This window comes from Malus domestica, chromosome 10 (genome assembly GCF_042453785.1).
Source record: "Malus domestica chromosome 10, GDT2T_hap1".
NCBI classification, from domain to species: domain Eukaryota; kingdom Viridiplantae; phylum Streptophyta; class Magnoliopsida; order Rosales; family Rosaceae; genus Malus; species Malus domestica.
The window spans coordinates 38,098,731-38,111,456 of NC_091670.1; the positions used below are offsets into that span (position 1 = coordinate 38,098,731).

Below are 12,726 nucleotides of genomic sequence, written 5' to 3' on the forward strand. Positions count from 1 at the left end.
TCTACACTTACCAGCCATGCGTAGGCCATGGATTAATTTGTTAGGTAGTGGGTAATCGTACAGATTAATGTGTACGTACGTGAGATTGTTCATCCTTTTGATTTTTACATGCCGACATGATGAGGAGGTACAGAAATCTCGGAGATTTTGAATATTATTTATTTTACTTTTGAGTATTTATCACAAATGATTTTTTTTTAAATAATATATTTTGTTAGATTGGATATTAGATTAGCTAATAATAAGATTTGAACTTATATAATCATGTAAAGACTCGACATTTTTCTACCACTATGATAAAAGACCATTTGCATCACAAATGGTGTTTTATCTTTTACTAATTTATCAAATTGATCTTTTATATTTCAAAGTCATCAAATTTATGTATTGTCTTACTCATTAATGTAGTCCTTATCGTCATATTTCGTACTTTTTCTTGTGCCTTTGGTCATCCTTTTTCTTGGCGACCTTTTGTGAAGAAAATTATATCCATATATATCAAGGATTTTATTCTTTTGCGTGATCTTATTTGAAAATACAAGATTGACACACGATCTCTAATATAAGTAGAGTTCACATGTAATTGTAGAATTCACATTTATTAAAGAGTGTAAATAAACATGTTAAATGCGTCCAAATAATTTTATATTTTTTTTCACCCAAAGTGTGCTTGCCAAACTTGGCCTTGGTTTCATCATAAGTTTCATTTTCTACCTTTAAATAGCCACTCTAGCTTTCAACTTTTTGCCTCATTCTCTTCTATTTAAAATATTATTCTAAATTTTGGTTTTTTGTATTTTCTGTTCTTGATATGGCTGGTGGCACGAAACTATTGGCTGTGGTGATTGCTCTATCTTGGCTATCGAACATGCAGCAACTCGTTCAGGGAAAGCCACAAGTGCCTTGTTTTTTCATATTTGGAGACTCAGTAGCTGATCCTGGCAACAACAACAAGCTTCCCACATTGGCTAAAGTCAACTACAAGCCATATGGTATTGACTTCCCGGCTGGCCCAACAGGAAGGTTCTGCAATGGCCGAAACATCGTTGATTTTCTTGGTATGCGCCTCTTCTCCACCTTCATTTTCTTCTTTAAATTGCTTCCTTACGTACAATCACAGAAACTATATATGGTAAATTACTTTGGATAGTTAAGATGGTTTGGAACTAAAAGTTTCAAAATATCGAAAAAAAAATTAGCGTGGTTTTTCTACATTGTAGTTTATATTTTGGGATCCTTTTGTGTTCAGCAAACATTGTAAGCTATATACATTGTTTTTTTTTACAGCTTAAAATTGTGTGTTTAGAAGTTGTTTAAAGGGAACTTTAACGAAAAGCTCCGGTACTGTTCACTTTAACGAAAAACCACATTTTTACACTAAAAAGTCAATCCTGGTACTATTCACTTTACTCTTTATTTTGTCCTTATCATTAAAACTCAAAGTTTTCAAGCCCTTTTCATTAGTTTTCCTTTGTTTAAATGGTATCAGAGTCTTATTTTGATATTGAATTCGATTCTCGTTCCTCACTTCTTTGTTGGTTTTAGACGGTATAGCGTGGCGCTACACCATTGGCTAATGTGTTTTTCTCTCTCTCTCTGTTGGTTTGCCTCTCTATATGCAGAATGAATCTGCACTTGAGAGGGTGTAAGCTCGATATACTTGGTTGTCCATTCTCTGACAGCTTAAGCTTCTGATTACAGCTGAACTTCTGGGATTTGAAAACTACATTCCAGCATTTGCTTCTGCTAATGGCACGGAAATACTCCAAGGAGTGAACTATGCATCTGGTGCAGCAGGAATTAGAAAAGAAAGTGGAAAGCAGCTGGTATACTTATGACTCGTTTAGATGTGCTTTTAAAATAACTGAAAGCGCTTTTAGAGAAAATATTTTTGGGTTCCAAAAGGACTTAAAAGTGCTTTTTGCAAGAAGCACCAATTATGTACTTCTTCGAGGAATCACTTTATGTGCTTTTTCAGTATTTATTTGCATTTTTACTAAGGATTAATTTTAAAAACTTTTTCACCAAAAACTCTTTCATTAATTTTAAAAACACATCCAAACGAGCTATTAATCACTTAAATTAACTCAGCTTTTAGCCATTAGCTATCTTAGCCAAATCCTAGCTAATCTTATCCAAAAACTCCTCACAAATCCCACCAGATTCTAACTAAATCTTTCCAACAATATTTGCTGACATGGCAGCCACCACTATCCTACTGCCATGTGTCTTTATATTCCATCAATTTGTTGTATAATCGAAAGTTTGATAAACTTGTCTTGCAGGGTGCACGTATTAGCATGGGGGAACAGTTGAAGAATCACAGAACTACGGTGTCGCGCATTATCGACATATTTGGAAAGAAAAGCTTAGCCAAAAATCAATTAAACCAGTGCATATATTCAGTTGGAATGGGCAGCAATGACTACATCAACAATTACTTCATGCCTCAGTATTATACCACCAGTCAAAAATACACCCTTGAGGAATATGCTGATGTTCTTATTAAACAATACACTCGCCAAATACTGGTAATTACTTAGTTAATTAATTAACACATTTTATTTTAATTTCAGAATGTCATTGGACTGCTTGAACCAACAAAAAGAGTTACAGAGCAACAAGATTAAATACCCTTGGTGAATTTTTTATTTTTTATTTTTTATAACATATGTTTTAGAGTAGTTCACTTTTTCTTTCATTTGGGCTACTTGAGTTCAAACATTACTTCAGCTCAATTAGGTCACAAACATTTGAAATTAGGTCACAAGTAATTTAAAAATACCTTTTTTTTATCAATGCCTTTCTTTGTAAAAAAATTGCTGTGAACTAAAACTTAGACATGAAAAAGACTGGTATATAAAAAGAAATATGTCTTAGATTCTGCACTTGCTTAACACCCCCCAAACAAATTGATTATTTTGTTTAATATTATGTTTTTAAAGAGGTTGCACCAGTACGGAGCAAGGAAGGTGGCCTTGGTTGGACTGGGACTAATAGGCTGCACTCCAGATGCAATTAAGACCTATGGCACAAATGGGTCTGCATGTGTGGATATAATGAACAATGCATCCCAAATTTTCAACGGAAAACTTGTTTCTCTTGTGGACGAGCTCAATACCAATCTCACTGACTCACAATTTATCTATATCAACAGTTATGGAATGGGCTCAGGGGACCTTACATTAGCTGGTACGTATTTCAGATGTATTTTTTTTTTGTGTACGACGCCCGTTCTTTAATTTGGTAGATAAATTTTGTGTTAGCCGTTTATTCTTTATGTTAAAGTCCCACATCGGTGGGTGCAAAAGAAACCAAGGGGTTTAAATTTACCCTACTCTAACTAATACCGAGGCCTTTTGTGGTAAAACTCCAAACTTGAAGGATTGGACATGTGATAAAGTTGGGGACAGTATCGGTATCGTTACAGTGGGGTGGGCCCGGTGATCCAAAAATCCAATATGGTATCAGAGCCCACAATTCGGGCCTGCTCAAGTCAATGAGTTTGTCACCCATAAGGAAACAAGTTTGAACTCTTAATATAGAAACGACCGCTGAATTCCATTGAAAACAAGTGGGCCCAATGGGAGCCGACCTTTGAGTTTCAATTACTGATGTGGATCTCCACGTGTGAACCACTAAAATGATGTTACACATGAGGGGGAGTGTTAAAGTCCCACATCGGTGGGTGCAAAAGAAACCAAGGGTTTAAATAGAATTATTCTACTCTAACTAATACCGAGGCCTTTTGTGGTAAAACTCTACACTTGACGGATTGAGCATGTGGTAAAGTTGAGGACAGTATCGATGTCGTTAGAGTGGGACGGACCCGGCGATTCAAAAATCCAACACTTTATTGAAGAAAGGATGTGGATTTATATCCTCGAGAAGGCATCCATAAAGTGTCCGTGTTTTATTATCCACAATAATATCAAGGGTGAATTAATATGTTATCAATGTAGCATTTCAACACTACGCCTGTTCCATAGCCGAATTATGATACTTAAACTCTCTTTATCTGCCATATATGCTTTGGTTTCACAAGTATTGTAAAAATGATTTGGATGAAAATTAATCTATTATTTAATATTTCAGGGTTCAAGGTTTTGAATGCTGGGTGCTGTGAAGCAGATGAAGTTGGTCAGTGCATTCCTGATCTAACTCCATGCCAGAATAGGAGTGAATATGTGTTTTGGGACTCATTTCATCCTACTGAGGCCGGCAATTTGATCACTGCGAGCAGAACATACACAGCTTCTGAACCTTCAGACACATATCCTATGGATATGAGTCACTTAGCTGAGCTGCAAATTAATCCTCAAGTCAACGAGATCTAGCTAAGTTAGAAGTATTGCGAATAAAATTCATAAGCGAAAATTCTATGCTGATTCGGAGTATAGATCTTGGTCATTTTAGCTTATGATCTAATAATGGGAATATAGAATACCCTTGAGTAACTAGAAAATCTCATTCAGATGAAAAAAAAAAAAACATCCTTATCATGAGCAATGAATCACGACATTTGTCTCTAGCTAGATAAGATTGTAATTGTAACGTATCATGTGTTGTTTTGGTTTGATCTGGAACAAAATTTTATGTTTTACCCCAACTCATGAACTATGGGCTGATCCATCCTATGAATCGCCACCTAATTCGTAAAGGAGTTTGACTTTGTCAAATTTAATTCGGCTTGGCCCAGTTTTAAGGGCTGACCTAAATGATGTGTCTATAAGTTTTTTTTGGGAGGGGGGTGTTGGGGGAAGCTATAATAAACATATTTTGAGTAACGACGACATAGGAATCATATATAAACGACACAATAATAACAAAACAACAATACAATAATAATATGATGATAACATGATAAACATTATAAATATTTCTGTAACGAAATGTCATTAATGTTTATGCATGAAATGTTTTTTTTATTACAAGTACAATAAGTTTTTTTATAAAAATTTCAAATTATTCATGAAGAAACATTTGAAAGAACTAGAAAGCAATTTAATAATGAAGTACACCCTTAAGTTTTTGTGCTGAACCTGGTTCACGGGTGCTTCAGTAGGATGCAATGCTGCTGATAAGTGCTTTTGCTATAAACAATTGTGTTATATATGCATGCTAGGTGTTTTTTTTTTAGAATTAATTCAAGTGATTTCAATTGTTCGAAAATAAATTTTGAATTTTTTTTTGTTTGTTAAAATCAAACTAAAATAACAAACGAACTAAACAAAGATATACAAAAAAGAAAGATAAATTGCACAAAACTATCTCAACTATTGGTCGCACCACAATCTCATATCTCATGTTTTAAATATAGCAATGTCATACCTTAATTTATGAATTTGTTGCAATGTCATACCTCGGTTAATTAATCTATTAAATTGACCGTTAAGTGATGACGTGGCAAATGTAGGGCCATATTTTGTTGACGTGGCAGCCAACTTGTGCCAACTAATAAAAATATGTAATTGTTAGAATTATTTTAATTTATTTAAAATATTATTTTTAAAAAATAAGAAAAATTCAAGCTCACGACCCTCACCCCACCCAACCCATCCTTCCCCTCACTTCTCTCTCTCGCCACACATCATCCCATAACCACCATTTCTGCAAAAGCAATCAAACCCCAATTTCTGAATCATAAAGGCTCAGCCAAGAAAATCAAAGAAAGCCATGTAATTTACATCAGAGGAAGAAAAAGAAACCAATTAAGCAAACAAGCAAGAATGAGCCGAGGAGCGAATTTGGGGTAAATGCAGGAAGAGTTGAGGAACAAGAGCTTCTTGACTCTGAATTGGTAGGTGCCATCAATGATGTTGGTTTGGATCTAGAGATTGACAACGATGAAATCCGCCGCATCCGTGTTATTGGTGTGAATGATGTTGGTAGGGATCACGAATTAGGGTTTCTCGGCGGCTAAGAAGGAATTGACGTCTACTTGGCGGGTGAGGTCAAGCTCAGTATGGGTGCAGAGGGCGAGGTTCGTGAAGCCTAGAGATTGGAGCTTGTGGACGATGGCGAAGCCGACGAGGTCGATGTTGCAGCGTGAAAAGGAGAAAGGGATAGAGAATACAGGAGGGAAGGGAAGAGAGATGAGTGGGATGGTGCTTCTGGGTTCAGGCATGACAAGAAAGAAATGGGTGGGATGGTGGTTCTGGGTTATGGGGAAGGAAGGAGATAGGTGGGGTGAGTGTCGTGCTGGATTTTTCTTATTTTGAATTTTTTAAAATAATATTTAAATGAATTAAAATAATTTTAATAGTTAAATATTTCTATAAGTTGTTTGACCATTGACACAAGTAGACTGCCACATTAGCAAAATATGGCCTAGTATTGTCACATCATCACTTAACGGTCAATTTGACAGACTAATTGTCACAGCCCGTTCCAAAATATTACATTCGTGGCTGTGAATGGACGAAATTGCCCTTAAGAAATACTAAGTATGAGAAGCTCAAGTTGTTAATTATCTAGGTTCCTAAGTTTTGAAAATAAAATGGAATTTATTAAGGATGGAACTTAGATTTTTAGGTTAAAATTTTGTGGTTTGGAGTTGGGGATTGGAAAAGGACCACGAGGGATCCCCACATCCCTCAATCCTCTCCCTATTTTCTGCATACTGTCTCTCTCTCTCCTCCCTCACGAAACTCTCAGTTCTCTCTCCCTCTCCTTCGAACTCACACGGACCACCACAAAACCACCTTAAACTTCCACCAACGACGGAGTTAAGACCACCATCAAACTCCTGGAACCTCCACGATCACGATGGTATCCATTTCAGGTAAGTTTTGCTTCGGAAAACCCTAGTTTCAAAGTTCCCGTGAAGAACACTGTTCATGATCTTCGAATTGACTTTGTTTTAGGTGAAACCAAGCTCACAGTGAGCTTAAGGAAGTCCCAAGGAAGCTCGGAGTGCTTCGTTGGCATGAATTGGACGTCGAGATCACCTAGTTCGAAGGTAGGCCGATTTCTTGAATTTTTGAAAGTTTGATCCCGTTGTTTTTAGACCCTAAAACTAGTCCAACGTGTTAGTAGATGTTTAGGGCTTCAATTTGGTATAATCTACGTGAAAAATGGATGAAAAACGAAGGAGAATAGCAAGTTTGAAATTTTTCCAGAAACCGGCGAACAGTCGCCGGCGACCGGCGAATCGCCGGAGAAGACAGGGAATATTCCGTCAGTTTTGACGGAATATGCTAACGGCGTTGACTGACGCCGTTAATTATTAATGGAATATGCTAGGATTTAACGGAATATTCCCTAACTGCCGTTTACTGTGCCGTCAGTGTACACGACACGTGGCCGCGCGTGGGGGCGCGTAGGTCCGTGCCACGTCAGGCGCGTGGGGGCGCGTGAGGACTCCAAAAATTATTTTAAAAATATGGGGATGATCCTGAGGTTGTGTAGGTCACGGTGGTATATTCATATACCCAATTTGAGCAATATATGAGGAGTTATTAACTAAGATTTGGGTTAGGCGTTAAATAACGTCAAATTGGTTACTCTTGTATAGGTGAGGTTTATGCGGGCATCGGGCATGGCCAAGGGATGCTCAGGGACTTACGAGACGTCGATGTATTCTGTGAGTGGGCAGTTTTGTTTTCCGTATATATATATACTTGACGTTTCCCAGAAATTGAATTGAAATGAAAATATGTTTAAAATGAAATGCATATGAGTTATGTGGAAAAACGGGAAGTGAAATACCATGCATAGAATTGATATGAAAAGTATATAGAAATGTGAGTTGAAATGCCATGCATGAATTAATATATGATGCATATGTATGAATTAGTGCGGTGGACGCACAGGTAAGAATTGATTTATGATGCATATGCATGAATTAGTGCGGTGGACGCACAGGTAAGAATTGATTTATGATGCATATGCATGAATTGGTGCGGTGGACGCACGGGTAAGAATTGATTTATGATGCATATGTATGAAATGGTGCGGTGGACGCACATGTGAGTATTTATTTCTGTTATGATGATGTTGATGTATATTGAGCTCAAATCCTGCACCATAGTTTAGTGCTTATAGTATTCACCGCATCGCACGCTCGTCTTGGATCCAAGTAGATGCTAGTCGTACAGTCCACGCGGAGTGGGTACGACAGGCCAGTCGCGAGAGTGTTAGTGAGATTCCGACTGGTGGGTGACCTTAGATTATGTGCACAGATGATTTATGAGAAGTACTAGAGCGTAACTTATGTGCAGAAGGCCGGACAGGTCACGCGGAGTGACTCCGGCAGAGTGTGAGAGTGATAGATTTTGAGCTCTAGGTTCAACCGTGCAGGGCTATTAGAGGGCCTCCGGTTGATTACTTTCTTGCACCTGATATGATTATTGTTGATGCATCCATACTTAACTGTTGAATTAGACATGGCATGGCATGATTGATAAAGAAAAATGTTGAGATAGTAAAAAATGAAGTTTGAGAATATATATGTATATTTATATTTTACATTTCTGGGAAAGTATACAGGTTTTACGGAGAGGGGTTACAACGTTTTGAGAAATGTTTGGATTTGGAAAAGAATTGTTTTACTGACCCACTCAATTTTGGTTTTGCGCCCCTCCAGGTTCAGGAATCACAAAGGTGTGGTGACTACGAGGAATTCGACGGTGTTCTGACAGATTGGACAAAATTAGGACTCACCTTCGGGTGTATCAAATTATAAATTGTATCTTTAAAGCTTCCGTACTGTGCAAATGGTTACGTCACTCTCACGTGACGGCCAGCATGCCCTCCTTCGGGACGGGGTGTGTCACTAATTAACATAGGCATGACATTGCAACAAATTCATAAATTAAGGTATGACATTGCAGTGTTTAAAACATGAGGTATGAAATTGTAATGCGACCCATAGTTAAGGTAGTTTTGTGTAATTTACCCAAAAAAGAATGATGTGTGTAAATAAATTAGGGGTAAATTACACTTTACCACCTCAAGTTTGAGGTCTATTGCAACCTCATACAACATCTTCAAAAAATTTCACTTTCATACCTCACCTACTATTTTATTTCAATATAATACCTTCGTTACATTTTTCATCCATTGATCCGTTAAGAGCTGATGTGGCTGCCACATTTGTGCCACGTGGCAACAAAAATAATTTTTTATGCATTTAAAAATAATTAATTAAAGAAAAGTTTAAAAAAAAAAAAACCAAACCCAGAACCCATCTTCCCCCCTCCCCTGACCCACCTCCCTCTCCTCCACTATCTTTACCTCCCCCGCAACCCCCACCCCATCCCCACCTTCTCCCTCTTCTCCCTCTTTACTTCCCCGACCTTCGTCCCCTCCCTTCACCACCAAAACCTCAACTTCTCCTTCTCCGTCACTTTCCCCAACTGCAAGCCCCTTCTCAACTACCTCACTGGAAAGATCTCCTTCTCCGACTCCATTGAGTTCCTCCTTCCTCCCCAGAATGATGTCATACACCACCCCAAAATCCCAACCGCCCTTGATTTCGCCAACAACAACAACCACATCAGCAACGACAATGACGATTACACCGCTTTGGATTATAGGGTTTTCACTCAAATTGAGACACCGGTGGATGTCATAGTGGATGGATGAGGGGGTTTTCACTCGTGGCGGCGTGGATCCTGGCGTTGCAGGGTAAGCAGAGAATGACCAAGTCGGCTCTACAGGGAGATGAAGGACGTGGATGGAGAAATGGGGTAGGGGTGATGAGGTAGGAGACGGGTGGGTTTTGGGTGGCGTGGGGTGGGGTGAGGGGTTGTGGGGGAGGTGGGGGTGGGGTGGGATGGTGTGTTTGGGTTACAGGGAAGGGGAATGGCTCGAGGAAGAAGATGAGTTTTTTTTTTTTTTTTTTATAAATTTTTTTAAATTAATTTAATTTAATTTAATTATTTATTTTAAGGGTAAATTATTATAATATTTTTAATGCATAAAATTTTTTTGCCACGTGGCACAAATTTGGTAGCCACGTCAGCACAAATGTGGATCCCATATTTGCCACGTCATCACTTAACGGATTTTCTAACGGATGTATGAAATTGAAATAAAATGATAGTAAATGTATGAAATTGAAATGTTTTAAAGATGTTGTAAGGAATTGAAATCGACCCCAAACCTGAGGGGTAAAATGTAATTTACCCATAAATTAGTGTCAAATATACTAAGTTGTATAGCTGGTACACGCTAATATATGGCTCAAAAGCGCCCGGTCCTCCTCCGAATTGCCAATACTCCAACATAAACTACTAGCTAAAAAAATTCATTTAGTAAAAAATAATTCAAAATATTTTTAACGTCACAACGTAAAAATTTATTTCTTTAATTGAAGTTTTATTAGCATCTTAAAAAAATGTACCTACTTCAAAAAGGGTATCTTGAATCAAATACCAAGGATCCTCAAACAAAAAGGTATCCAAAACAATAAACAAGGCCAACTTGGCAAATCTAATAACCACCATATTGGCGGATTTTTGAGTGTGACTAAGAAGCACAAGAACACAAATAGAACTCCAAAATCAAATGAACTTCAATCCAGGCAACTAGAAATTCAATCACTTCATGATCTGCCGAATGGGAGACATTGTGCACAAGATTGCCAACAAAACCCTTAAGGGAACTCTTTGCATACAAGCAGTCCCAACTTCAAAGAGAAACAGCAACAACAACAACAACAACAATAAAGCCTTTTCCCACTAAGTGGGGTCGGCTATATGAATCCTAGAACGCCATTGCGCTCATTTGTGTCATGTCCTCCGTTAAATCCAAGTACTCAAGTCTTTTCTTAGGGTCTCTTCCAAAGTTTTCCTAGGTCTTCCTCTACTCCTTCGGCCCCGAACCTCTGTCCCGTAGTCACATTTTCGAACCGGAGCGTCAGTAGGCCTTCTTTGCACATGTCCAAACCACCGGAACCGATTTTCTCTCATATTTCCTTCAATTTTGGCTACTCCTACTTTACCTCGGATATCCTAATTCCCAATCTTATCCTTTCTCGTGTGCCCATACATCCCACGAAGCATCCTCATCTCCGCTACACCCATTTTGTGTACGTTGATGCTTCACCGCCCAACATTCTGTGCCATACAACATCGCTGGCCTTATTGCCGTCCTATAAAATTTTCCCTTGAGCTTCAGTGGCCTACGACGGTCACACAACACGCCGGATGCACTCTTACACTTCATCCGTCCAGCTTGTATTCTATGGTTGAGATCTCCATCTAATTCTCCGTTCTCTTGCAAGATAGATCCTAGGTAGCGAAAACGATCACTTTTTGTGATCTTCGCTAGATTGCTCCGGTCATTAGTGTGGATATAAATGGATAGAGATAGGAAAGCAAACACAAGATGTACGTGGTTCACCCAGATTGGCTACGTCCACGGAATAGAGGAGTTCTCATTAATTGTGAAGGGTTTACACAAGTACATAGGTTCAAGCTCTCCTTTAGTGAGTACAAGTGAATGATTTAGTACAAATGACTTTAGGAAATATTGTGGGAGAATGATCTCGTAGCCACGAAACTTCTAAGTACCGGAGTGTGGTATCGTCTTGACTTGCCTTATCTGTCTCATAGGTAGATGTGGCATCTTCTCTGGAAGTACTCTTCCTCCATCCAGGGGTGGTATCTGTAACTGGTGGAGATGCACAAGGTAATGTATCAATTTCACTTGAAGCTTACTTGTAGTTTCATGCTTGGTCAAGCGAGATACAAACCATGTAGTAGGAGTCCCCCAAGTCGCCGAGCTGGGGGATCTGCTGAAAGAGGTGACAGACAAGGTAAGCAATCAGAGCTCCGGCTGATTGTTCACATTCTCCCTATCTTGCAGGCAGCGTGAAGGATAAAGAGAAGAAAAATGAGGAGAGATGATATGGGATACTTTTGCTTTTGAAGAAGTAATTTTCCACAGGCTTATTCTTGAACTGGGCTGGAGGGTTTTCTGGTTTCCTCCAGAGTATAAGGCCGACTGAAGAATTTGAGGGTCAAAACAAGTCCATCAAATCTAGAGTACGTTCGACCCTGCTGATATGGGATACTTTTGCTTTTGATAGAGTAGTGGATGTATCGGCACGTGTGCTGTTACACTTGTCTCCACATGCTTCCTTGTATCCTTCTCACTTGCCCTATCTGTTCCTCAGGCAGATGCGGTATCTTCCCTGGAAGCATAAGATGTTGAAGATGAGTACTCGAGAGCAATGCCAGGTAAGTAATCAGGTAAGGGGTTCCAGGCAGTCAGTTCCTGGCTGGAAGCTTGATTCCAAGTGTTGACTGATTGCTCTCTTTCTCCTTGTCTTGCAGGTAAGAACAAGGTCAAAGGAAAAGACAGGGAAAAAGCATGATATGGGATACTCTTGCTTTTAACCCTGATGATATGAGATATTCTTGCTCTAGTATAGCTTGTTTACAGAGGTATTATCGGGGGGAAAGAAAGCTGAATATTTCGAAAGGCTTTGTTGGGAGTGCCCTCTCAGATAAGAGAAAGGGTTGAGCATTTTTGCAGGTCTGCCTGTCCGTTAGGGATGGAAGTCGACATATATAGGAGTCTCCCTAACATCAAGTAATAATGCTATTCCTTTACCCTGCTTGGTTATAGCACGGTAGTGGGAGCTGCCAGCTTCACATGTTTTAACTCTGTCAGAGCACTTTGAAAAAGTGGTTTGTGGTATCTGGAAAGCTGATGTTGCGTGTGAAGATTACAGACCTGTCGGGGGTTTGGCTCTCGAGATTCAGAGAACGATGC

At 38.9% G+C, this 12,726-nt stretch overlaps 1 protein-coding gene across 1 annotated transcript; it reads left to right on the plus strand.

Annotated features, from left to right (window-relative positions):
- The first annotated feature begins 200 nt into the window (after positions 1-200).
- On the plus strand, positions 201-4,609 carry LOC103429667 (GDSL esterase/lipase At1g29670-like). The gene is made up of 5 exons (XM_070806997.1): positions 201-1,058; positions 1,702-1,826; positions 2,286-2,531; positions 2,946-3,192; positions 4,096-4,609. Exons 1-5 carry the CDS (start codon positions 812-814, stop codon positions 4,335-4,337), a joined length of 1,107 nt encoding a protein of 368 aa, XP_070663098.1. The 5' UTR covers positions 201-811; the 3' UTR covers positions 4,338-4,609.
- The last annotated feature ends 8,117 nt before the right edge of the window (positions 4,610-12,726 follow it).